Source organism: Taurulus bubalis (genome assembly GCF_910589615.1).
Source record: "Taurulus bubalis genome assembly, chromosome: 2".
NCBI lineage: Eukaryota > Metazoa > Chordata > Actinopteri > Perciformes > Cottidae > Taurulus > Taurulus bubalis.
The window spans coordinates 15,938,609-15,963,409 of record NC_136590.1 but is presented as its reverse complement, the minus strand read 5'-3'; the positions used below and the strand labels follow the sequence as shown (position 1 = coordinate 15,963,409).

The window sequence follows — 24,801 nt, the reverse complement described above, 5'->3', positions numbered from 1 at the left end:
GCTGCAGGGGGGGCTGTGAGTGGGGGAAGGGGGTCTAATGGCTTTGGGTGCTGCCTCTATTAGGCTGAGCACCCAGTAGATGACAGAATAAGAAGTCCTGAGATGATTTGTCAGGGTCTGTATGTTGGCAGGGTCATTAATTTGTCACTATTAACTGCTCCACCAGCTTTTATGGTGAAAAAGGGCACCAGAGAATATTAGAGTGTTGTATGTGTAATCTATGACATATATATCTTGCTTAACGCTGCTATGGTTGATATTTCTATTGAAACAATACATCAAATGACAATGTGAAAAGGGTCAGTCAAAGTGACAAACCCACAGAAAAGTGCAAATTCTCTCAGCTGTGCAGAGCATTGAGGCAACTTTACTGTTTTAATTCACTCTCACTACTCTTGAAACTTTTTGAGCAAAAAGAGGAAAAAAACAGTTAACAAACAGCTGGTAAACACAGTGGAGCACCTAATGTTAAGGATTGGGGACCTTAACGAGGCACAGGTGGAAACAATCAGGGCGGGGCTTGGAGGGGAACACGCAGGAGTGAGGTGCCTGAAACAAGAGACAAAAGGTAAGTGACAGAAAAAACAACAGAAACAGAGAAAGACAACAAAAATACCCAGAAGGTCTGGACGTGACACGTAGTGGCTATGAGCCCTGTCAGCGCCGGATCCGTTCCAGCTGCCTGGTCGCGAGAGGCCTGATACAGGTGCACCTCGTTGAGAGTAGCTCTTGTGTTTGTTCCCCAAGTCCGGGAAAAAACTAGTCGATCCGAAAAACTGTAGTTTTAGGCAACTGTATAGGAAAGAAACCAACTGCGTACATTTTGAATATTGGCAGTTTTGTGAAAATAAATCGTTTCTGATAATATTATAAATGGTAGTCTCAGACTCTGCACTCCCGCACATGTGCAGAACGGATCGAGCAGCTGGAACGGATCGGGCAATGACAAACGCCCGATATTTCCACCTGGAGCGGGTGGAGACCAAACACAGAGCTAACAGAGATTGAATATTGGACTTTCATTCACCAGGTTGCCAGACGCACAACTCCAAATAAATGATACAATTGTGATTATTGCTTTTGTAACACCTCGGCCACACTACGCCTGGGCAACATGTGACAGCAACCTCGTTTAACTGCAAGGGCTGCATGTGTGTGATGTCCACATCTTTTTACATAGAGTTTGCTTGTCATAATGTTCTTTATATTTAACTTAGAAAAAGATTAAGAAGTGTGTGCTCATTTGTTAATAATTTATACAATTAACCCTTTAAGCCCTAGCCCTAACCCTAATAACCCTAACCCCTAATCCTATTTATTGTTTGAGTTGTGTTTAGAGGTTGTACATCGGGATTATATATTATTGTAGCCCTGATTTTTATGTTTAATTTGATACCTAACATGTTTGTTTTTTGGGGGGGGGAGGGATTTATACCATGATTTTTTCTTGATTTTCAGATGGCATGACCCTGAGTTGTACTGGAAGTCAGTGGTGTACAAGGCGAACAGGAAGGGAGAAAGAACAGTTCACTGTGGGCTCCAACATCACTGACCACAGAGACACCGGTTCCATCCAGGTGCGACTGAGCTCGTTGCAGCAGGTAGATGATGGCGTCGTCCACTCAAATTGCAGAGGGTCCAGTGATGATTTCACCTGCGGCCGAATGTGGGCCAAGAATCAGCCTCTCCAGCACCTTCATCACATGGGATGTGAGGGCAACTGGTAATGGTGTTTTACCATGCTGTCCTCTTCTTATATTTGAAGAAATACACATTGTATTCAGATACAGATCATAAGTACGAATATATTTTGGACCTTTTGTGGACAAAGCTGACGTACTAACATGCTGCTATTAAGTATCTTATGAACTTGATATTGATTGTTTTTTGTACATTTTCTTGAATCCTTCATTAAAACATACTATATCCTCGTAATGCATGCACCAACTGTGTTGATGCACATCATGAAGCAATAAAAAAAGAGGACAGGACAATATTTGTTTCAAGACATTCTCAAACTCTTCAGTTGAAGTTGACATATATATATATATATATATATATATATATATATATATATATATATATATATATATATATATATTTTCGAACAACGCTACAAGCAACACTTCCGGGGTCCAAGCAATTGCCCTGTGTGTGGTTGTTGAAGCCCATAAGAGAAAAAAAATGAATACAGGTTTACAAAAGTATCAGGCAAGTCACCTTTAAGCCAACATCTACGACATTTACACTAACAATGTAACGCTAGTATGTCAGCTAGTATGTTACGCTACTGTGTCACTTTATTTAATACAATACTAATTCAACCTACTGGTAAAACGAGGAAAACAAGGCTGTTACAGCAGAGCAGATTGATACCACCAGGGGTGTTGATCCTCTCTATGAGTCAATAAAGTCAATAAGTGTATTTCCCATAATGTCAAACTTTTCCTTAAAAAAAGTCCAACTGTTTCTCTTTTAGATTTGTCACTTAAAAAGTAAAATGTCAGCACAGGCTATACACTCTTCAGCACACACAAATGACAAGAACTTCACAAAAAAGGTCACCGCAAAGAAATTTCCTCTGCCCTCAAATAACCTCATGACCAAAATGTCAAGTAGTTTGACAATCAATAACACTGGCTGGCCATCGCAAAGGTCCCCATCACTCTCTCTCTCTCTCTCTCTCTCTCTCTCTCTCTCTCTCTCTCTCTCTATGTCTGTGTAAGTAGAAAGAAAACCATGCAGTGTTTCTTTACCTACTCTTATTTAATATGTTGACCATGTGACCTCTGACCTCCCCCTGTAGAAGGAGGGGGCAAGTATGATCTTTTCAGACACGTTGGTAAAATCAACTTCATGCAACACTACCTACAAATAGAATAAGCTCTGCTGTTGTATTTTGTATGCAGATCAGTGTTTGTGCTCTCAGAGCTCCTCTCTAACATAAGTACCGACTTATCTCGACTCAATTACAGACAAGACTTAATGAATGCCAGGGCAATCATGTGTGCGTGTGCACAAAGAGCAAGGGAGAGAAGCGCAGAATGAATGGTGAGCACAGCACACCGGGAGCACCGGCAAGAGTTCTGCACGCTAATAAACCTCCTGCTTGAATTAATGAACGTTCAGATCCCAAAGAACAGCCCAGCAATGTCGCAGTAATTCAAGCTTTACGCCCCAAGCAGCATTCATCCTGCCAACCTGGGAGTTATCGGTCTTGTGTTGCCACCTAGTGGGGCAACAACAGAACACAACGAGCCTGCTTTTCTCATGTCTTTGTTCGGACTGAATATTCAGGTGATATAAGAGATGCAGCAGCAGACTGACATTCACAGTTATGTCGAAGGATTTCTAGCGGTTCTTGCATGTTGAATCGTGGTACTTGGTCATAGATAGATTGGTAGATAGATAGACATCTATCTTTCTTTTCGTGTTATGCACATAACGTGCCCAACCCTCATGGGTTTATAACGACACCAAAAACACAGCTGCCATGGACACACCTTTCATTAAGAAATTAACATAAATTAAAGTCATTTTTACGAAAGGGATTCCTCATGTCCTCATAGGTAGGACAGTAAAACAAAAAGTGACCCTTATTCTCACTTTCCCCGAGCTCACACAGCAGACCGATTCTGTCTGTGGGGCTAATGGTAATTATCCTGAGCTGTTTTAGTTAAACTTAAACATAAAGTTCTGCACTATAGTTATTCTTTATGAGATAAGTTGATCATTAACAGACCATTTTTCTCTATGCATGAGAAACAGTTTGGTCCTAATCTCCTGAAAACCCCAACGTAACCTGTTCTGGGAACTGGATGGCATGAATACATTCTGCAGTCATCAGGACTTCCCAGTGTCCCCCCTCATTACATTACATTACCATCAGTGTCCCGCCCCCATCCTTAAACCCTAAACCTTCACAGAATTTGCAGGGGGGTGCGCCTCAAAGTCTGTGAGTGTGGAGATTGAGAACGGGCCATTCTTACTAAACTATCGTTGGTAAACCTACAGAGCCCGGGAGGCGACACGGACGTCATCCTATAAAACGCACGTTTCAATGCCAGCGACGCAGCCCGCCTGTCCTACGACAGTTCAGTGTTCAGTTCACTGTGATCCAGCCAACTGCCCGTTTGAATTTGGATAGTACCGGTGCCTCCACATTTTACATGGTTGTATAGTCATTCTAAATAGGACACAATTGGAAATTTCAACAAACCGCCTAAGGATTAGTATGAGCGTTAAAATTATGTTATAATTTTATAATGCAATTTTACAATGCAGGTCGAACAGAGATTAAAGGGACAGTTCACCCCCAAAATTAAAAAAGCATATTTCCCCCTACCCGTGGTGTAAAGGGAATCTAGAATCTAGTTTGTTCTTGTTTTGAGTTGTCGAGTGCAGGAGATATATCGGCTGAAGAGGTGTCTGCCTTCTCTTCAATATCATGGGACTAAATGGCATGAGGATTGTGATTGATCAAATCAACAGTAATGTCTCTTGTGTCAGAAAAAAAATGACCATGTTATGAAAGACAATCCAAAGACCTTGTTGTGAGCGGTTTCATGTAGAAACTGTTTTTTTTCCAGCCTCTTGTCGATGAGGAGATGCACGCTTCTTTCTTGCGATGTAATACGGTTGGTGGGTACAGTTATGTAGAAGGAAATTAGTCACTACATTAAACTGTTCACAATAAGGTCTGTGGTTTATCTTGATTAACCGGGTCATTTTATCTGTAAAGAGACATTGCTGTTGAGTTTTTCACACATATATTTCTGGTGCTTTGAGCACCACGAGCCCAGTGCCATCTATTTCCAATATATTGGAGAGAAGGCTGACATCTCTATGGCCGTTATCTCCCAGCATTTATAAAACAGCTACCATGACTGGTGAGGGACTGATGCCGCCTCCTGCCTTAGTCACAGCAACAGCAAGACTGCCAGGTGCTGTCTCTGCTTCCTGAACACATGCAGACTTGATGTGTTATAGATGTCGATGCATTGTGTTATAAAGCATAAGACTGGACTCTCACATCTCTTCTACAGGCTCCAGTGGTGCAATCGGTCAGCATGCAGTACATATAAGACAGTATCCTGCAGAGTAATTATGAGGTTGTGAGTTCAAGCCTAACCTGGAGCAGGTCACTTTGGCTTTCTGGTTCTATCCTCTATGAGGACGTCATAAATAAAGAGCCGCACACTGTATCCTGTTGTGTTTATTTATTGTTATGTAGCTAAAACGCCACCAGCTTGAATAAAAACACAAATTCACCTCAGTACAATCTTTTCACAATGGAGCAGATTACCGTACAAGTGAGTTATTTACAGATGTAACAGGGTGAGTATAAAAAAAACAATTCATTCGTGATTGAAGTTTGTTAAAGGCTGTGGCGGAAACTAACGTTTCCTTTGTGGTAAAAAAAACAAGTGCCCATACAGCCACCAAATACTGAAGTAAAAACATATAATAGTTTGTCATAGCTGGTCAAATTGTGTAAGACAGAGTTTCTACAGAGGTTGAGGAGCACAACCCAAAATGTCAAAAAACTGCTGACACAAACTGATACATGGCAAAAAAAGACATCGTGTGTGGTTTTGTGTCAATAAGGCACATTGTATAGTCTCATTTCTTGGCGAGTTTTAAATAAAAGCACATCCAGTAAATGGACAACACTGTTTGGGCGTCAACAAAAAAGTACAAAACAAAACTCCTCCCCTGTTGTGGAGGTATACTGCTCCTTTTGGCCACTAAGCGGTGCTGTTAAGTCCATTTTCACCACAGAAGCAAGGTAAATAATTTGGCAGGAAATAGTCTTTGTAGCTCTCTTCCAGTGTGACGAGTCATTGATTAGCCCAGCTAGAGATCAATGACACGTGAAATCAGTTGTTAGTCCTTTTCAGTCAACTTTACATTGATAGTTTTCTTCCCATGCGTGTGAATAAATGTCTGAAGGCTTTCATGCACAGCCTTTTTTTCATGATGGGTCTGTTGCTCATTATTCCAGGAGGAGTGTCACAAGTTGCACTGCAGCTCAATATCCAACATTCATCTTCATCAGCATCAGCATCCAGCATTTAGAGATATTGAGACCCGTCCAGCTGACATTTTCCTTGTGGGCTGATGTTCAGAGGAGGTGGGCATTCAGGTCGTACTTCTCGCAGAACTTGTCCGTGATCGGTATGCAGGTCAGGAACTCGCACCAGTCGCACTTTACAGGGTAGACGTAGAAGAGGACGGCCAGGGCGGAGAGCAGACCAAGGAAGACCAGCAGGAAGACGCAGATCTGGACCCGCTTCCGGTACATGTCGGTTTGCCCAAAGCTGAAAGGAAGAAACCTGCGTTAATCGTCTCATAATGGAGTTAAAAGTCCCCATAAAACACATCTTATTAGATTCACCTTGATGTTGCTCTTAGATAAGGGTTACCTTGCTGAGGAATAATTGTATTTTTATACGGATTATGCTAGCGTAGTAGTTAAATGTGGATTCCTCCCATTTTTTACATTGGTCCTGCGTTTGTTTCATTTTGTCAGACAATTAACATGGAATAATTCGACAATCAGTAAATTTGAGTTAGCATTACACACCCCAGTCTAATTATGCTGACTCTGGGAATAAGCTCATTTGGCAAGAATATCGATACTATTCGCATATATGTACATGAAGCTACAGCTATGAGCTAAGCTTAGCAGAAAGACTGGAGTCAGCAGGAAACTGCTAGCCAAAGAGGAAAACACTTTTGAGATTTAGAGGTGTAGGTAGACAGTTTATTCCTTCTTTGGACAGAGCCAAGCTCGCTGTTTCCTACTGCTCCCAGTCTAAAGGCCAACCGGTTGCAGGCTCTAGCTTCATATTTATCATACAAATATAACCATTAATCTCCCCGACTAATTATTTGAGATCAGAAAGGGATGGAGCGACACACATCCCTCTCTTCATCTACCTGATGTATGGCAGGAAGGCGAAGGACAGGAAGAACCCCGACACAAATCCGCTGATGTGGGCAAAGTTGTCAATCCATGGAAGCAAACCGAAGGAGAAGAAGAAGACGGAGATGCCCAGCAGCTTGGCGAAAGCTCGCCATGGTCGCTCGAGGATCTGCCAGCTCTGAAACAGCTCCACAAACAGACAGGCCAGGATGCCAAACTGGCTGCCTGCGGGACCCACCTGAGGTAGAGGAGACAGGTCGTTGACAAAGCTTCTTTTTTTTTTTTTTTATACTTCAAATGCAGCATCTTGTTGACATGAGGTTGCGAGGGTGACACTGTACCTCCGCTCTGTAGGGCAGGAAGATGGCCGAGGCCAAGTTGCCAGTGATGCCACTGAGCACGTAGATGATGGAGATCCTCAGCCAGCCAGCAAGCTTCTCTATGTCCCTCAACACCGTCATCTGGAAAAACACTGACACCAGGCAGTGCAGGATCCTACAGACACAGACAAGACCAATTCACTTATTTAATGGATAGAGTTGTTCTATTTCCCTCTTAAGAGCGTCTCTCTTAGTGCTGCTTTGAATGCTGAGGCCTATTGTGATATGTGCAAAAGAGTTAAGTCACCCAGCATGAAGAAAGAGAGACAGCCAGAGTCGGGAGAACTGGTCTGGAATCTCCGGGTTGAGGAAAGGCAGCAAACCACACACGTCATCCATGCAGGCCACCTGGAAGAGAGAGTGACAAGATCAGTCAGCCTGTGGAGGAACATGATGGTTGAATTGAATCCAAACTGCTTTCAAATCACAATTTTTATAGGCTCCAGTGGCGCAATCGGTCAGCGCGCAGTACTTATAAGACAGTAACCTGCAGAGCAATGCTGAGGTTGTGAGTTCGAGCCTCACCTGGAGCATGTGTTTAAAATGTAAGAGTCTGTATGTTTTTACCCATAAACCCTTTTATATAGTGGCTGGGATGTAAAAGCCTTTACCAATATCAAGCCGCTGTTGTGGAGTCGGTGAATGAAAAGCAGCAGTCAGACTGATTTTAAAATGTAAAATCAACATCTGTTCGTCCTACCTGTGAGCAGAGGGTAGCCTCCTCGTGGAAGTAGCCGTGCATGAAGTCACAATACTCTCTTGAAGTGATTTCACATCTACAACATAAAACATTATGACATTAAAATTAGATGAATATATCCTTGTTTTAATGTTCAATTCAATGTGATTCAATGTCCAATGAATGTTGCTCCTCACCGCCCTTTGGTCCCGATGCAGCATGGCCGGCCTGTGATGGTGCAGTCAATGTGGGGGAGGTTGGTGTGATTCCCAGAGTTGTAACGTGTACAAACCTACAGATAAGCACAGGAAACATTACATCTAGCCATCTAGTCGTCATGTGTACGGAGAAGAAAGTGCTGCATTCAGACCTCAGTGTGTGAAACTCACACTCGACTTTCTCTCACTTTTGCCCTTCTGACAACGGCTAACAAGGAAATTATCTTCGATGATTGAACTGTTAACATGTACATGTACTCACTGGCCACTTGGAGATGTCATCCGGCCACTCATGAGGTGAAACGGAGGCTGGCTCCAGACAAATTCTACAACATCAAGAGCAAAAGTAAAGAGGAATTAATAACAACAATACAGTCCACATGTGGAGTAAAATACTGTCAGTTCTGTATTTACATGAAAGTCAGCCAGCTGGTGCTGTTGCCTGAATAATGATCCCCTGTGAGGTGGAAACTAAATGTGTACTCCATTAACACACAAGGATCGTAAAGCCTTTTGGTGAAGTTACCTGGGGTCCTGATGGCAGACTGCACCATGTTGGCGTAGCGTGCCATTTAGATAGGGAGCACTGGGATGCTGAGGCCACTTCACAAACACTGCCAGGGTGCTCTGCATTAGGGGACGGGCAGACAGACGGAGGGAGAGAAATCATTGTTAACTCCAGAGACCATCTTGTAATGGGATCACAGCAGCGTCAACGCCAAAATCGGACCAGGGGCATAAAGTCGATGGACCAAGGGCCCCTTTCCCACTTTCGACTCCCCTACTTCCACCCCCCCCTTGCTTGGACCACACCCATCTTCAAACTCCACTTTAATTGTGATGTCATCTACACACCTACACACGTTTCATGACGCCACTTCTGACCAGGGGAGTAAAATGGGGCCATAAAGCAGGGGGGCAATACCAGCGTTTCTGTCGCGACTGGTAATCATTCTGTGTATTCATTTTGCTCGTCCAGTGGTTCCATGTGACATCTCTGAATCAATGCCTCAATCAAGTTGAACATCTTATATCCAGTACACAAAGACTCTTCACATCAGAGACGTACTGGCGACAGGTTGTCTCCAATATAATGTGAGTGAAATGGCCTGGTTGGTTTCACTGACCGAACACTCCTCTTGTAACGTCTGCAGGCAGCCGGAGCGATCGTTCCTCACGCAGCAGCCCGACTCCCTCTCTCTCGCTCTCTTCTCCTGGATCAGTTTCTGGATCTCTAGGTCTTGACGCATACATGGGGAAAACTTGGCTCCCAGGTGGATCAGCGCCTCCTAGAGGACAGCAGGTGAGGTGAGGGGGTACATTACAGCCTAGTGAAGTTATTTAAACTGAAAATATGATATTGTGACATTATCTTTTTCATCAAAGTGAATGTTTAGAACGGTTTGTTCAAGTTTACTACAACCACTTGAGACTGCAGTGCTAACACTTGCAGTGGCAGAAGCTAGATCTTTCAACCATTACCATTAATCTAGCTATCTATATTAACTATTTATTCAGCACTTTTTCCAGGTACCCCTTGAAACTGCAAACGCACCCCAGGGTAAGTACCAATGGCAGGATCACAGATCTAAACAACTTGAGCTTAATACACTGGGGCTTTCCCCAAGCTGACTGCCCCACTTGAGAGCTGAGTAAAAAGCACAATCAGAAATAGAAGATAAACATACTTACTGAGCTTGGACCCACCCAGAAGTTTTGTTGTTGCACAAACTTAACGTTTTCATAAACGCCCTTATTCCTCAACACCTCAAGAAAAAAAAAAGCATTATTTTACTAATATTGCTCATTCATAGTACATTTCCAGTGGAAATTCAAGACATTTATTCACAGACTGTATATCGATTGAATCATAATCATAACGCTGTAAAATATACTTACAGAATCGACAGTTTCATGTTGTGAGAAGCCCACAGGGGCAATGCCGTAGATGGCGACAGCCAGAATGGTGATGAGCAAATGGACACATGTGATCCAGTAAGTGAAAAAAGGCCTTGGGAGGACAGGAGGACAATTTGGGCTCTCCATCATCTGGGACATTGGCACCAACTCTATTTTATGTCACATCAGAGGACAGTCATCCTCCACGGAACAATAGAATCAGCTGTCTTACCTGTGATCGTCCATGTCCTCAATCTGCCGTTTGACAAAGCTGTCAATGCGTTTGCGGTACGTCCGATTTGTGAGACGACCGACCATGCCGAGCCCGTAGGGCCTCTTCTCTCTGGCAAACAGTTTCTGAACAGGAACCACGATCCTTTGTCCCCGCTGCTGATGGCTGTTGACGCTCACCACTTCCTGTTTCAGACGCACCTTAGGTTCGACCAGAGAGCCATCTTTTGCCTTACGCCACCCTCTCTCTAAGGGTCTGGATTGAAGAAAAACGTAGTTTGTATCCACTGCAGCATGTCAGAGGTTAACGTCAATGCATGTAAATAAAACTGTAAAAGAATGTAGACCCACAGCATGAGGTGACTCCTCTCCAGTTCGTTCTTATCCAGCGCACTCCCAGTGAGCTCGCTCTCATCCAGCTGTTTGAAGTCGGCCTCCGATGGTGTCTCGAAAACTTCGTCTGCATAGCTGTACAACTCATCGTGCAGCCCTTCCTGCAAAGATAAAAAGGGTAGGAATTCAAAGCTTAGTGTGCATGGGTCCTGATACAGCAAGACAATACATACAACAATAATATACATTGTGTGCTTAGAGCACAAGAACGAGCTTAACACCAACACATTAATGTTTTCCAGACAAAAAAACTCCAGAAAAACTAGAATGGCTCATCATTGAGTGCTTCGAGCGAAGGTGTGGATGATTACTTGTAATTATTTCATAATTGAAACTGTTTAAATGTTATCCTGGCATTGTGTGGAAGTGTGTTGACTGCTCACTCTGGTGAAGAAGGAAGTGTCCAGATCATCAGTGAAGTCCACGGTGTCGTCTTCAAAGAAACTAGGAGGCATGAAACTCCGCCGGCGGCATCGCCCGGCAGTGCTGTCGGCTAATGTCCGGCCCTGACGAGCGGAAATCACACACACACACACACACACACACACACACACACACACACACACACACACACACACACACACACACACACACACACACACACACACACACACACACACACACACTATTACTTTCAACAGACACAACAGAGGCGCAATGATGCCTGACGGATCCCTCGACTAGGCGTGCTACCTCCTTATTGATAGTGTCTGATGATTGTGTGTCAGGGGATTAGCTCTGCAGTTCTGGAATATTCTGATCCAGTAGAAAGCTGAGCATTTGTTGTGCATCATCATGGACTATCATGGTGTATTATCATTGGCTCATGAGACCCAATAACACTCAGATACTCTCACATCCATTCATCCCTTTAAACTGTATGTGCAAGGCTCTTACCATGGTGCCACATAAAGAGAGTCGTTTGCACTGTACTGTAGAATATTTAAAATGAGTTTAATCCGAGATAAAACCCATCCAACCACGTTTGTAAGAGACAGAGAATCAGAATAACACAATATTATGGAGAATATAGTCTGTGCATGAAAACTCAGTTTTTTGACTATACTTCTGGTCTTTTAAAGAATTTTACAAATACATATCCAGAGATTATTCTCCTTTTCAGATTAAAATAAACACTGTTTAAGACTGAGCTATGGCTGGTCCCAATGTGCAAAAATAGTGGTCTAAATGTCAGAACAGAAGCTGATAGTAGTTCAAAAGTGACAAGCACAGATTTTGCAAAACACAGAATATTTGGTGTCTTCACAAAAGCTGCTGCGTAAAGAAAGAATGAACAAACACCTTCATCAAAGCTGCTGCAGCCTTGAGGCTCATGACTGCGACAGACTCCCGTTTGCGTCGACGTGGCAACCGGTTGAGGGCGGAGCGGGAGCTGGAAAAGGAGCAGAGGGAGGCGGTGCCGGGCGTGATGGGAGTTTGCGGGACACTGAAGCCGTCTACCTCTTCCACCATGCGGAAGGCACGACCCCGAGCCAGGGGGTCTACGATCTGTGCGCACGCACACACACACACACACACACACACACACACACACACACACACACACTCTGTGTTGGTTCACCGCAGCTTGTTTTTCATACTCAATTGTCAAGCCACAAACAACGATAAACACACGGCGACAGAGTAGTGAAAAGCAGGATAACACAAATCTAAACTAGGGTTAGATTGATGGTCCAGATTATGGAAAGAAGCTTAATCAGTAGGTTTTAGTGATAGAGTTGATCATCATAATTCTAAGAAAGGCCAATCAAGACTTTTTCGACACAAGACAGTCGTACTATTGAAACACTTATTTTGTCCTCAAGGTCCCCTAAATCAACACAAAATGAAAGTTTATTGTAGTGCTTTAATCAGATTACATAAATCTACTACCAATGCAACAGTAGTTGTTCATGTCTATTGTGGGGAATAATGCGTGAATTGGATATTATTATCATGACATATTCAAAAACATCTACACACTAAAAATGGATTAATATGGGAAAAGCCATCAATTGAACCCATGGAAAGATTGCAAAGCAAAGAGGTAAAGCAAGCGCCGAAGACCTAATGTGACGTAAAGAAATAAAGTAAAAGGGTGAGGCAGAAAAGGTGAACGTCTCTCCCTCCGTGCCTCTAGCGTGCCTCCGGCGCTGCCCTACCCTCTGCATGCCATAGTGGTGGTGGGGTGGGAGGTAGAGGGGAGGAGGGGTCTCAGTGCTGGCCAGAGAGATGTTGTCCTGGCTGTGGAGCTCCATCTCCCTCATCACCTGCGGCTTCAGACCCCCGTACAGATGGCTGCAGTGCTGCAGGCTCTTCCTCCTCCATCGCTGGGTGCTGTCGCTGTCTTTGCTCACGCCAAACCAGTCAGCCGTACCCCTGGGGAGAGGATGGATTCATGAAAACGTAATGTTCTGAAAAATGTTTGGTGTTGGTGGGGAGTTTCACGAACTTTCACTGGAGCTCTTTTCTACAATTCAGGTATTATTAAAGAATAAAATAATGTCTTCCCATTTTACTGCTCAAAGGCAACAACACTGCCTCTAGAACGTTCATATTTTTCTATAGCCCCCAGAGAATCCTGACACACACACACACACACACACACACACACACACACACACACACACACAGAATATTCTTCGACAGTTTGAGCTGTACATCCGTCCTGATTAGCAGAACAATACGATGATTACTTGATTGGTTGCAGCTGGTTGTTGGTGATTAATTGATGGCTTAATTGCTTCATTTGTTGATTGCTTTCTTGTCTGTAACGATGAAGAGATTGAGCATCTTTAGACGTGAGACCTTTTTAAATAACAAATTCAAGACTTTTAAGCAAAAAGACAGAAACTTTGACCAGCTTGAGCTACTAGTTTTTGTAATAAAAACAATGACTGTGTGGGGGAAATTTACCAAATGAATTTGAATCGCCCAAATCAGCTTCAAGTCAAGTCAACTTTATTTATCAAAAATACCATATGTGCAAGACATACAGAAAGTGAAGTTATTGGATGAAAAATCAAGTTAAATCAAGTTAAATTTGGGCCGCCATACACAGTGGTCGGGCTGCAGCCCTTTTTAACCTTTCTCTCCATCCTCCCACTCTCTCTCTCTCTCTCTCTCTCTCTCTCTCTCTCTCTTTTTGTACATGTTTGATTACATGGAAGCTGCCTGCACAGCTTAGAGAGCCTGAATGAAAATACTGTCTTGATTCTCACACGACCTATTGCTCCCTGTTCAATCGGCTTCGAAGAAGCAGATGTTGCCCGACAGCCCTGCAGTTCGTGAACTGACTTGGCTGTTTGTGTGTTTGTCATTTAATCTGAACAAATGTGCATCCAGGTCCCCTTTTTTTCCCCCCTCATGAAACAGTGCCTGCGTGACAGGGTGCTTTTTAACTGACGGGGAGGGGGAAGGCCACACGGGGGGGAAACTGTTTGGAGAGCAGAACACTGAGTAATAAACACTCAGCCCTCATCGCCAAGAAAGACGCCAGCTGGGGAAGCCTTTTAAGGCTGCACAGGGGCAGGGAGGGGGGCGGCGCGGCCCTGATCGTTGTCCTCCCCGAGAGGAATGTTTGAGGAAGACTGAAGTCAGACTGGGCCTCTGACAGGAGAGAAAAAGTAGAAATAAAATCCTTGTAAAATACACATATCAATCAAGATGAACATAACATCCACTATTGGCGGTAAAACATGACGCAAACCTTCTGACATTTGTTTGTGTGTGTTTGTTTAGATAAGCAGGTATTTGTCTTCGTGCGCACATGCCCCGACAAGCGAGCATGTCATATTCGCCCACACAAAACCATAAATAAAGGATTCACGACTGGATGATGCCAGCAAAAATCCATCACGCATCAAAGATTAAATCTAATGTTAAGCCACATCAATTAGCTTTTATATCCTCGAGGTAAGGCTGGTGCAAATGAAGCAGCAATCTACCGTTGAGTAATTATCGGCTTAGACAGCCTTAATTTCATCAGGGGGAATCGGCCAAGGGGCAAAACTTAGAACAATCCTCACAAACACTATCACTTAACAAATAGAGGACAGCGCAAATAGGAAGGAATATGAACGTTTCTTAGTATTCTGATTAAATCCGCTGATGTGAGATGCTACTTCACCGCTGAACAAAAACCTCCAAGGACATGCTCAAATGTTATGTTATTTTTTCCAGAGTTCACGGTTGTTTTGAAAGGACATTCTTCCTTTAAAGTTATGAATGTCAAGTTCACAATGACTGGATGGGTATGGATGGTCTTCTTGCCATAAAGTAAGGAAAAGCACTTAAAAATAATTGCTGATCGGAAATGCTGTTTCACACCGTGACAAAAAAGTTTGAATATTTGTCTTTTTTGGCAAAAAAATGTATCCAAAATCTAACTGATCTGACTTCAGCCCAATACCATCTGTATCATTTATTGAAACACTGTAGTGTATTTTCAGATAATGGTGGAATGCACCTAACAACATTCATTCAAGTACAATCTTTAAAAAATGTATTTGATGAACTTCTAAATGCATCTTTATACTTCTACTCCAGTTTAATTTAAGAGGCAAACTTTATTGATCTCACAGCTATAGTTCCTATGCAGTTTCAACAAAATGAATGCAATTAGGGGTTAAGTGTCTTGCTCAAGGACACAACGACATGGACTAGCAGAGCGGGGGGGTCGAACCACCAATCCTCTGACTGAAAGAGGGGCATGCTAACCACTGAGCCACAGTTGCCCTTTGCATGTACTGTGTATTTCTGTATGTTAAGTAGTGTTGGAGCTGGTCAAAGTAGTGTAATGTAATTTGAACTACCTCATATATTGTTAGTGATAAGTGTTGAGCAGTATCGGTCTTCTCATTTAAGTCTTTAAAAGAAGTAAATAAGCACATTGCCAAAATGTCAAATATTTATTTCGGTATACGTATACTACATTCCAGACTCATAAAAAAGACTTCCCAGTTATCCCAGTTCAGTTCAAGACTAAAAGCTATTAGAATATGAGCTTCCAGTCTCAGCTAAATCATATATTATATTTCAAGAATAAATAATCCCTCCACAATATATTACAATATACATCAACAGGGAATTTGTTTAACATTTCCATCCACAAGCCAAAGTGCCCTAAAGGGCACACTCACCTGTCCAGAGAGCTCCAGGAGGGGTTCAAGGTCTGGGTCATACCTTTGAGGGGCAGGGACTGTGGAGCTGCAAATGCTCCATCACCAGCATCACGAGCATACTGTCCCCACTTACCCCCAGACCGGCATTAAGCCCTGATCCGCTGAATGCAAACTGATCCTCTGCAGATCAAATACAATGTTCCATGAGGGGATTTCCTAATATTCAGGCCAGCAGTACCTTGTAACACTCGCTGTTACGCAAAGAGAGGATGATCACCACATGTCCAGACTCTTGGTAACATCCCAGTCCTGCTCAGTGATCTCCTGGTTAATCAAAGGTTAGAGGAAAGCCTGCGTTGATCTCCTCCGTCTGACGGGAAACTGATCCCCACGACAAGTGCCCTAAAGAGGACTTCCAGTCTTCCACCAGCTGGACTCGCTCACTCAGCGCACTGATGAGCGGGAGGATCTCACATTTTTTGACCTTGTGTCCCCAGCACACAACACAATATGGCTTGTGTGTGTGTGTGTGAGAGAGAGAGTGTGTGAATGTGCCAGTGGCTGGCAGGCCTCCCAGTATCCCTCTTCGAGAGTTCGCTTTAAAGGATGTGACCTACTGGGCAAAGCAGACAGCGGCTCTGGTCCTTCTCAAGCTGATTATTCCCTCCTCCCCCAAACACACCATTCAGAGTCCCAAAGATCACTATCAGTGAGGTCCTCCTCTCTCTTTCCCTGCCTTGTTTTGCAGGAGTGTGTCTAAACACCAGTTCCACACAGCACTCCACAGGAAATGGGAGATTAGAAGGAGTGAGAGAGAAGAAGGATGGGGCATCATACACATTGGGAGGGAGGAGGGACGGAGGGAGGGCACTGGGACATGCCTGAACATGACACACGCAAACATACACACTCATACACCAGAGCTTCAACCCCACCTTTGCTTTCAGCGATGTATTTGTGTCAGCACAAAAAGAAGTCCATTGGAGCGTGTGATTGTAGGTTTAAACACCTATCATTACGAGCATCAGTGGGACTAAGATAAATTATTAACTCTTTCTCAGATCAACAAACATCAGGGTGTCCTCCTAGATTCTCTACAACCAAACATTTGCAGCAAACCACCCACTGACATAACGCTTTGTTTGAAGACTTAAGGATTCATCTGGTATGTGTGCACTCTTTTGAGGATCAGGTACACACACGCAAACTTTCTCTAAATCCCATTATTCTCTCATAAACATCAAACACATTAATTCATTCAGTGTCTCTCTCACACACAAATACAAGGCTAGTAAACCTCACATGATAAAGTTAAGACATTAAGACACTCCTTTGAAGAGTGTCTCTAGGTTTTAGTCAAACATTTACATTCAATTTAGCGCTTTGATGTGGCCAACATGCTTTGTGAGGCACATAGATAGTCTGTATGAGTAATTGTGTTATTTTGTTTGCCTCAAACCATGTGGTCCTATGTGCCACCTGGACTGATACGGATACACTGTGTGAGTGAGAGCTTATGTGTCATGGACTTTGTTCACGGCCTCACATCTGTGGCACAAAGAGGCTACCTTGGGCCTTTGGGAAAAACTCAAGACGTCAAGTGTTGCAAGAAACAGTATGTTTTTGGTCAGTTTTCCTCAACCGGCCTTTTATATGACTAGTTCATTTTCAACAATGCTGTTTTCTGCACTGTAGCTCTATTTTATTTGTCGTGAAAATAATAAGTTCTGCTTTAAAGCTGCATTGTCTTATTCTTTGGCCACATGGAGGGCATCAGAAACAAGCAGTAACCTTTATTCTGACATATACAAACAAACAACTAACAAACAAATGATTTAACACATCAAGCAGATCTGGAGCACATTCCTTTGAAGTCATGTGTCTGGCCACTTGAGGAATTTAAGTCCAATAGTTGCTGTCCTCTAGCTCTGTTTTGGTTTCCACCAGCTCCTGGGGTAACATCTGACTCTTTAGCTGCTAAATGTTCAACTATGTTCACCAACTGGTTACTAACTTTGTCTGTCTGCTTTCTGGTGTTGAACATGTAGCTTACAGTACGGTATATGTCCCCTGCTGCCTAAACCTAGATATTGCTTAAAGCTGCTTTAAGCTGGAATTGAATATGTGGTCAGTTAAATATCACCACATGAATAAAAAAGCCCAGAGATGTGTGCTTCTACACATCTACATTAGCTGTTTTAACAGTGCTTGATACATTTTATCCCCTTTCACAATGTTATGATGCTTATTGTGGTTGCATCTTGATTGCTGGAATGTATATTCATTTTTTAGACCATACCATCCAGTTGTCCCCTTAGCTTTATGGTTGCACAAATCATCTTCTCTTACAATATTATACAGTATTCGTTGTTTGAGCTCGTTATTTCCTGCCAGCAATATGATGATTATACTGAAATATAAATTATGACTTATAAGTGCACCATTCCCTCCATCAAACCAAACTATTCGAGATTGGTTATTTATTATTATCATTCAAAATTCCTCAAAAGTAAATCTCACATTTTATTTCTTTGGAAACTTTTGGCTCTTCACTAGAAATTAAATGAAAGTACTGAGGGTTTGAAATGACCGGCACACCACTCAGTCTGCCTCAAAGCTTTTGGTCAATTGAGCCAAAACTGGACACCTTCAAACTGCTGTCATCAGCTCCCTCCCTCCCTGATCCACCTGTCCTGTACCTGATGATCAGTTTGGGTATAGATGAACGCCGTCGGGTCAGTATCTTGGGGATGCAGGACCGCCTTCGGAGGGTTGACTCCCTCCTGGGCCCCCTCTGACCCTTTGGGGGAACTGTGTTGACCCGCTCAAAGCGCACCCTTTTCCCACTTAACGCACATCACAGCGTGTAGAGAAGAAGACAGGGAGGCAGCAAGGGAAAGGCCACAGGATGAAGGAAGAAGAAAGAGGAAATCAGAGAAAAGGGAGAATAAGGGAGAAGAAAAGAGAGCCAGATTAATCTGTGTTGAATCAGAAAGGAGGCTGCAGCTTAAATTAGTTTTGTTAAAGATTTATTACTGGAGAAGAAAGTAATACGACCATAAGAAATTAGCAGCTGGAGGAAATCAGCAGAGAGGAAAGAAGAGAGCCTGTGTGTGTGTGTGTGTGTGTGTGTGTGTGTGTGTGTGTGTGTGTGTGTGTGTGTGTGTGTGTGTGTGTGTGTGTCTAACCTCTTGATGGACTGGGTGAAAGAGGGCAATCTCTCCAGAGGAGGTCTGAGGTAGTTGTTGGAAGTTTCAAAGGCAGCGATGCACGTCTGAGGGTTTTCACCTGGCATGCTGACGCTGCGCTGAAGTTTTATCGGCTGCAACACACACACAGAAACACACACAGACAGATGATGCCCACTGTGCCAAGTTGTGTGCATTTGATGTCAAATGTAAGTGTCTGAGAATACATTTGTATTCAAATTCATTTCCATTTACACTGCAAATTGTGCTGAGTCGCGTCCTCTACTCGTCTAAACTACTACTCTAAATACAGTGCTATACCTTTCTGACTTTTTACCTGGGTGAGTGTGGGCGTGTCGTCCAGTGTCAGCTTGATGGTGGGAATGTCCAGTTTGAGCCATGGCGGCTTCTTCCTTTGCATGCTGCTGTTCCAGCTTCCCGGCTCATCCATGCTTGCCAGCTCCCCCTACACCTGCCAGCTGGACGGGTTTGTAGAACAACGCACAGTCAAAATACAGTCGCAGACACATCACAGGCAAAAGCGACAATCAAAAGCCCCCAAAATTGACCAGCTTTGTTGAGTAATTACAGACAGCGGGCAGACTGTGCGGCAGTAATCCACATCTCCCTGTTGTGGGCTCAGACAGATCCAGTGTGGAGGCAAAATGCCTGAATAAACAAACTGCTTAATCCGAATGTTTAAAGTCACTGCCATTCTCTGCATCTTCTCCAAATAACCTTCCTCACAAGGCGGAGGGCCACCACCGACGCTGAACAGGTCTAGGTGGTGTTTCACAGCACGAGCTGATGGATGTGGATGTAGGAGAATGGGCTGTGCACTCACTGGAAAAAAAGGTTTTCGCAGCAAGGACAACCAGATGCGGTGTCTTCACAAAGACACTCAATGTGACTATTTAGCCATGTATAAGCCATACTGATATGAATCCAGGTTGAATTCATGTTTGTATAGCGCAGCTCCTGTGATAGAGAGTCAAGATTAAAGCTACTGTGCTCCAGGTGAGGCTTGAACTCACAACCTCGGCATCACTCATGTACTGTCTTATAAGTACCGCACACTGACCGATTGCGCCACTGGAGCCTTGTTTGGTTGTAATTCAGGGCACAACTGCAGCTTCAACACCACAAGAGGGCATCAGGATTCTCAAAGAGTCACAGTCGCTCTCTCTCTCTCTCTCTCTCTCTCTCTCTCACACACACACACACATGATCGTCAATGAACGAAGAGAGGCAGACAGAACAAGAGTGTGCTCACACACCTTTTAAACAGACTTTACATCCAAGAACAAGTGGTCTGAGTGCAGCAGACAGAGAGTGCCTGATGGATCGAACAAGTGAGCGACATAAATAAAGTGAAAACCACAGAATAGTAAGCCAAAGCCTCCACTCATCCTGCTGTTTCCTGGTTAATGGATTTATGGGTAAAAGAAGGCATTTGGAGAGTGAAAGGGGTTTCCCTGCTTAACCATTTCAGCAGAAGGACAAGCGAGACATCTCTGCATCTCTAGAGAGGCGGACGAGCAACCAGTGCAAATGAGGCAGTTTGCAGAGGCCACGTTTAATATGAAATGCCAAAACGAACAATAATCATTCCTTTTCCCGTGGGGTTATGCACTGTGAAGCTGCTGAGCTGGTCAGGTGAAGCACGAACTCCAAACCTCAGCACCTTCCTGCTGCTCACTATGTCACTGGTGCCACATACTGTAGTGACAATAGCTCTTAATCATGCACTGAACACCTCCTCACGTACTTGTATTAAAGCTGGGGTCGGACATTTTTGATTGCTATCAAAGGGCAAAAATGTAATAACCTTCCAGCATGTTGTAATTCAAGGGGTCTGAGAGAAAATCCGACTTCTGCACCTCCTCTTGGAGGAGGGTGAGCTGCTATATATCCACAGCTGGTGGTTGATAGCATGAGCGGATTGCTATATAAGATGTTGACTGGGCCAAATGGGACGGGAATAAAAAAGAATACGGTTTTAATATTTTGAGGAGCTTGTTGTTCGTTCAGTAAACACAGCCAGATGTGTCTTCACGAATATGCTCTTATTTTAAAAAGTAGACAAATTCACAGTATGAAAATTAGCCATATATAAAGCTTAGTTTAATATTAGTGCAGCTGGATTCAATGAGTGTAATGAGCAACATCTGTTTGGTTTTCCTCAACAATGACAAAGTCTGAATGCTATTATTTATGTGGAATGTCATCATCTGCTCAGAGTATTCATTGTGACTGGCGTACAGGTTAAAGAATATATGCTCCAGGTGAGGCTTGTACTCACAACCTCAGCATCACTCTGCTGGCTACTGTCATATAAGTTCCGCTCGCTGACCAATTGCACCACTGGAGCCCTTTAGAATAAAAAAAACGTGAGAAGAGACAAGTTGCAGCTTGTAGCACCTCGCGCTACACCCGCTTTGCACTAACTCAGCCCATCACTTCAACCCTTAGCCTGACTATAGTCGAAGGCGGCATGCTGTGAGGTGCTCCTGAGGTGCTGCAGGCCACAGCTGGACCAAATTGAACGATATAGCACTGTTTTGGAAGGGCAGTAGTGCATCTTCAACAGCACCAGATGGCATTCACATAGGAAAGGCTGTCTTCTTATACCGAGACACGCACACATATGGCCTAAATAAACAGAGACAGATGGAACAGACGGAACTTGATCACATCCATATCCATGACTGCAGCGTTTCTGTTTAGAATAAACTGCTGTTAATGTGCCCACTATTTTTCTCTAATCCATTGTCATTCTCCTATGTACCTGTCATAATAAGTACCACACTGACCGATTGCGTCGATAGAGCCTCTTTGGTACAGGTGATTGAGTTTTAGTTTGGATGGTATGAAGTGCAGCTTCAACACCACAAGATGGCGTCAGGATTCTCAAAGGCAGGGCTGTCTTCTTACAATCAGACACACGCACACACGCCGGAGACAGACAGAACAGAAAGGGATGCTGTTACTCGCTGATGAGTGTGCTCACATTATTTTTAAACATACTTTACATCCAAGTACAAGTGGTTTAAATGCAGCAAGCCACATACTAACAGACAGAGTCAGACAGAGAGAGGCTGATGTGAGCGACATAAATAAAGAGAAAACCACAGAATAGTAAGCCAAAGCCTCCACTCATCCTGTTGTTTCCTGGTTAATGGGTTTATGGGTAAAAGAAGGCATTTGGAGAATGAAAGGGGTTTCCCTGCTTCATCGTTTCAGTGGAAGCACAAGCGAGACATCTCTGCATCTCTAGAGAGGTGAGCGAGCGGACCAGTGCAAATGAGGCAGGTTGCAGAGGCCACTTTTAATATGAATTGCCAAAACACAATAATCATTCATTTTCCCATGGGGTTATGCACTGTGAAGCTGCTGAGCTGGTCAGGTGAAGCACGAACTCCAAACCTCAGCACCTTCCTGCTGCTCACTGTGTCACCACTGGTGCCACATACTGTAGTGACAATAGCTCTTCATCATGCACTGAACAGCTCCTCACCTTATTGTGCCAAAAGTGCTGGAGCGGAATTAGTCACCATAAAAAAAGGCTATTTCAATGACCACAACATGCAATTGACCATCATCTCCGTTCTCACGCGGCACATAATGCAGCTTTCAATGAAAATGGTGGCAAATGTACCGCTCGAAATTCATGTTTATTTTTGGTACAACGGATAATTGACTTTACTAGACACATAAGCAAGCACATCTCATATGTTATGACCATATAGGTTTTGACAAAGTTCACGCTATCTTGGACGAATCCAATAAAGATTGTAGTTCATTTTAAGAAGAAATTCTGCAGTCATATTTGGATGTAATAACACTGTGAAACATATTTCCTATGGGAGATAAAACACAGTGGATGGGCTTTCGTTCGCAGGATAGTTTTTTACCTAAACAATAACCCCACAACATGTAGTTTGGTAATAAATGGCTCCTTAGCCTTGCAAGTAGTTTCCACTGTTAGCTAGTTAGCTGGGCGTGCTAACATTAGCATAGTCTGACCAATACTCAATTTTGAAACCAATAATACAGTATCCATATTTGAGAAAATCTGAGAAAGATGAATTGGCCATTATTATTTGTTTGCTTTATGAACACATCATAAAGAAACACTTTCAATAAAATGCCTTACATTTGGTTATTAATGAGGTGTGACAGTGTTTCTATAATCTCATATTTGGTCTGTACTACAGTTTACTCTTAATAACCAGCCATAGATCATACGAATACACCTGCAATAAGCTAATATCGGCTGTCAATTTAAGCGACTAGTCAAATAATGAAATTCTATTTTTTTAAGGCAAAGCAGGTCATGACCAGACCAAAGGGATAAGGTTATACCGCTAGCTACGGCCTGTTGAGGTGGTGAATAAAAGCCTTTATTGGTAGTTTTATAGTGTGTCTTGTGTATTTTTTTTCAAATGACATTTAGTGTGAAAAAATGTGTCTGGGCTGCAGCTCAGCTAGCGAAAACATTAGTATTTCTGTCTGGTTATAGCGCGTGGTCCAAGGGGAAGTCATTGAGCAGGAGTGGAGGGGACTATTACTGGATAATAGGACATCTGCATGGGGCTCTGGTGAGACGTGATGACCGACCGCCAACGAGGAGCTCCTGTAGACCTCAGCTGTGAATCATTCTGTCATTCATTGCTCTGCGAGAAATCACAGGCTCTCCCCTCCAATTCCATAAAGCCATCTATAGCTGAACAGTAATCTCCAAAGCGGTGCTGGAGCCGGGATACTCAAACATCTGGCATCAGCCGAGTCTAACAAAAGATGAAAGATATTCAACACAGCCCACCCCCCGATTTGGTTTCTCTCACTTACAATCAGTCTTAGAGCACTAAATTCTAACGTTCTCTTTTTCTTGTGTTTGGCCTACATCGCCTACATTTCCCAGGAAGCTGTGCAGCAATGCCTGAAGAACAGGTGTGAACTTGTAGCGCTCAGTACAACGTAGGTGTTTGGACAAATAAAAGGTGTGATTACTCAGCAATAGATGAAGCAGTAGCGCACAGCAAGAGCACGAGCTGAGCATGTGTTTCCACCCAGCAGCTCAACAAAGCTGTCAAACACATCATGGCTTGTTCATTACATACTGATCTACTGAGGTTACCGGGAGTGTGGATTACAATGTCTACAATGGATTTGACTCTGTGAATTTAGATGTAGAGTTTCATACCGGATTGTTTTACTCTCCTAATTAATGCATCCTAATGACTTTGGTGACCCCTTAGCTCTTACTCTCGCACAAGCGTCATTGTCGCACTTGTACTTTCGTTTATGACGAAATACGTTCCCACCAGCTGTACTTTGAGTTGCAAATATGCATAGTAACTGTAAACTCTGATGCCTGACTAAACAAATACCTTTTGAATAGAAAGGAAAATGAATTATTCTCCTCAATTGTCATTTTTAGCAGGCATGTTGACATATACACACGCGTATACCGACACTAAAGGCACAAAGTGACTGAGTCCTTTGGCCTCTCGGCTGCCCGTGTCAGTGTGTGTTTTGGTCTCTGCGGCCACATGTGGAAGCTGGTGCGTTCTCTTACGGTCACCGAGGATAAACACACCCCTGCAAATAGAAACCTTCAGCGGGACAATCCATAACCACATCCTTTGCTTATTCTGCGGTGGTGATGCTCAGTGTGTGTTGATGTGTACACTGACAGCAGCGCAGACTCAGAGGTACTGACACAGTAAAGCATGATGCACATGCAAGCCTGCACCCAC

The 24,801-nt window shown here is 43.4% G+C and overlaps 1 protein-coding gene across 2 annotated transcripts; it reads right to left on the bottom strand.

The window, feature by feature from the left end:
* Positions 1–5,204: 5,204 nt before the first annotated feature.
* Positions 5,205–19,501, bottom strand: rhbdf1b (rhomboid 5 homolog 1b). Of its 2 annotated transcripts, none has more exons than XM_079214176.1 (19): positions 19,377–19,501; positions 19,040–19,173; positions 18,551–18,697; positions 12,891–13,107; positions 12,031–12,237; positions 11,112–11,234; positions 10,687–10,829; positions 10,337–10,591; positions 10,105–10,216; positions 9,898–9,972; positions 9,333–9,494; positions 8,732–8,832; positions 8,468–8,531; positions 8,185–8,279; positions 8,009–8,084; positions 7,556–7,656; positions 7,270–7,423; positions 6,943–7,166; positions 5,205–6,320 (listed from the first exon to the last, which is right to left on the bottom strand). In XM_079214176.1, exons 1-19 carry the CDS (start codon positions 19,488–19,490, stop codon positions 6,125–6,127), a joined length of 2,700 nt encoding a protein of 899 aa, XP_079070302.1. In that variant the 5' UTR covers positions 19,491–19,501; the 3' UTR covers positions 5,205–6,124. The 2 variants fall into 2 exon arrangements, with proteins under 2 accessions (XP_079070302.1, XP_079070303.1); XM_079214177.1 differs by having other exon boundaries at positions 18,551–18,688.
* Between the last annotated feature and the right edge of the window lie 5,300 nt (positions 19,502–24,801).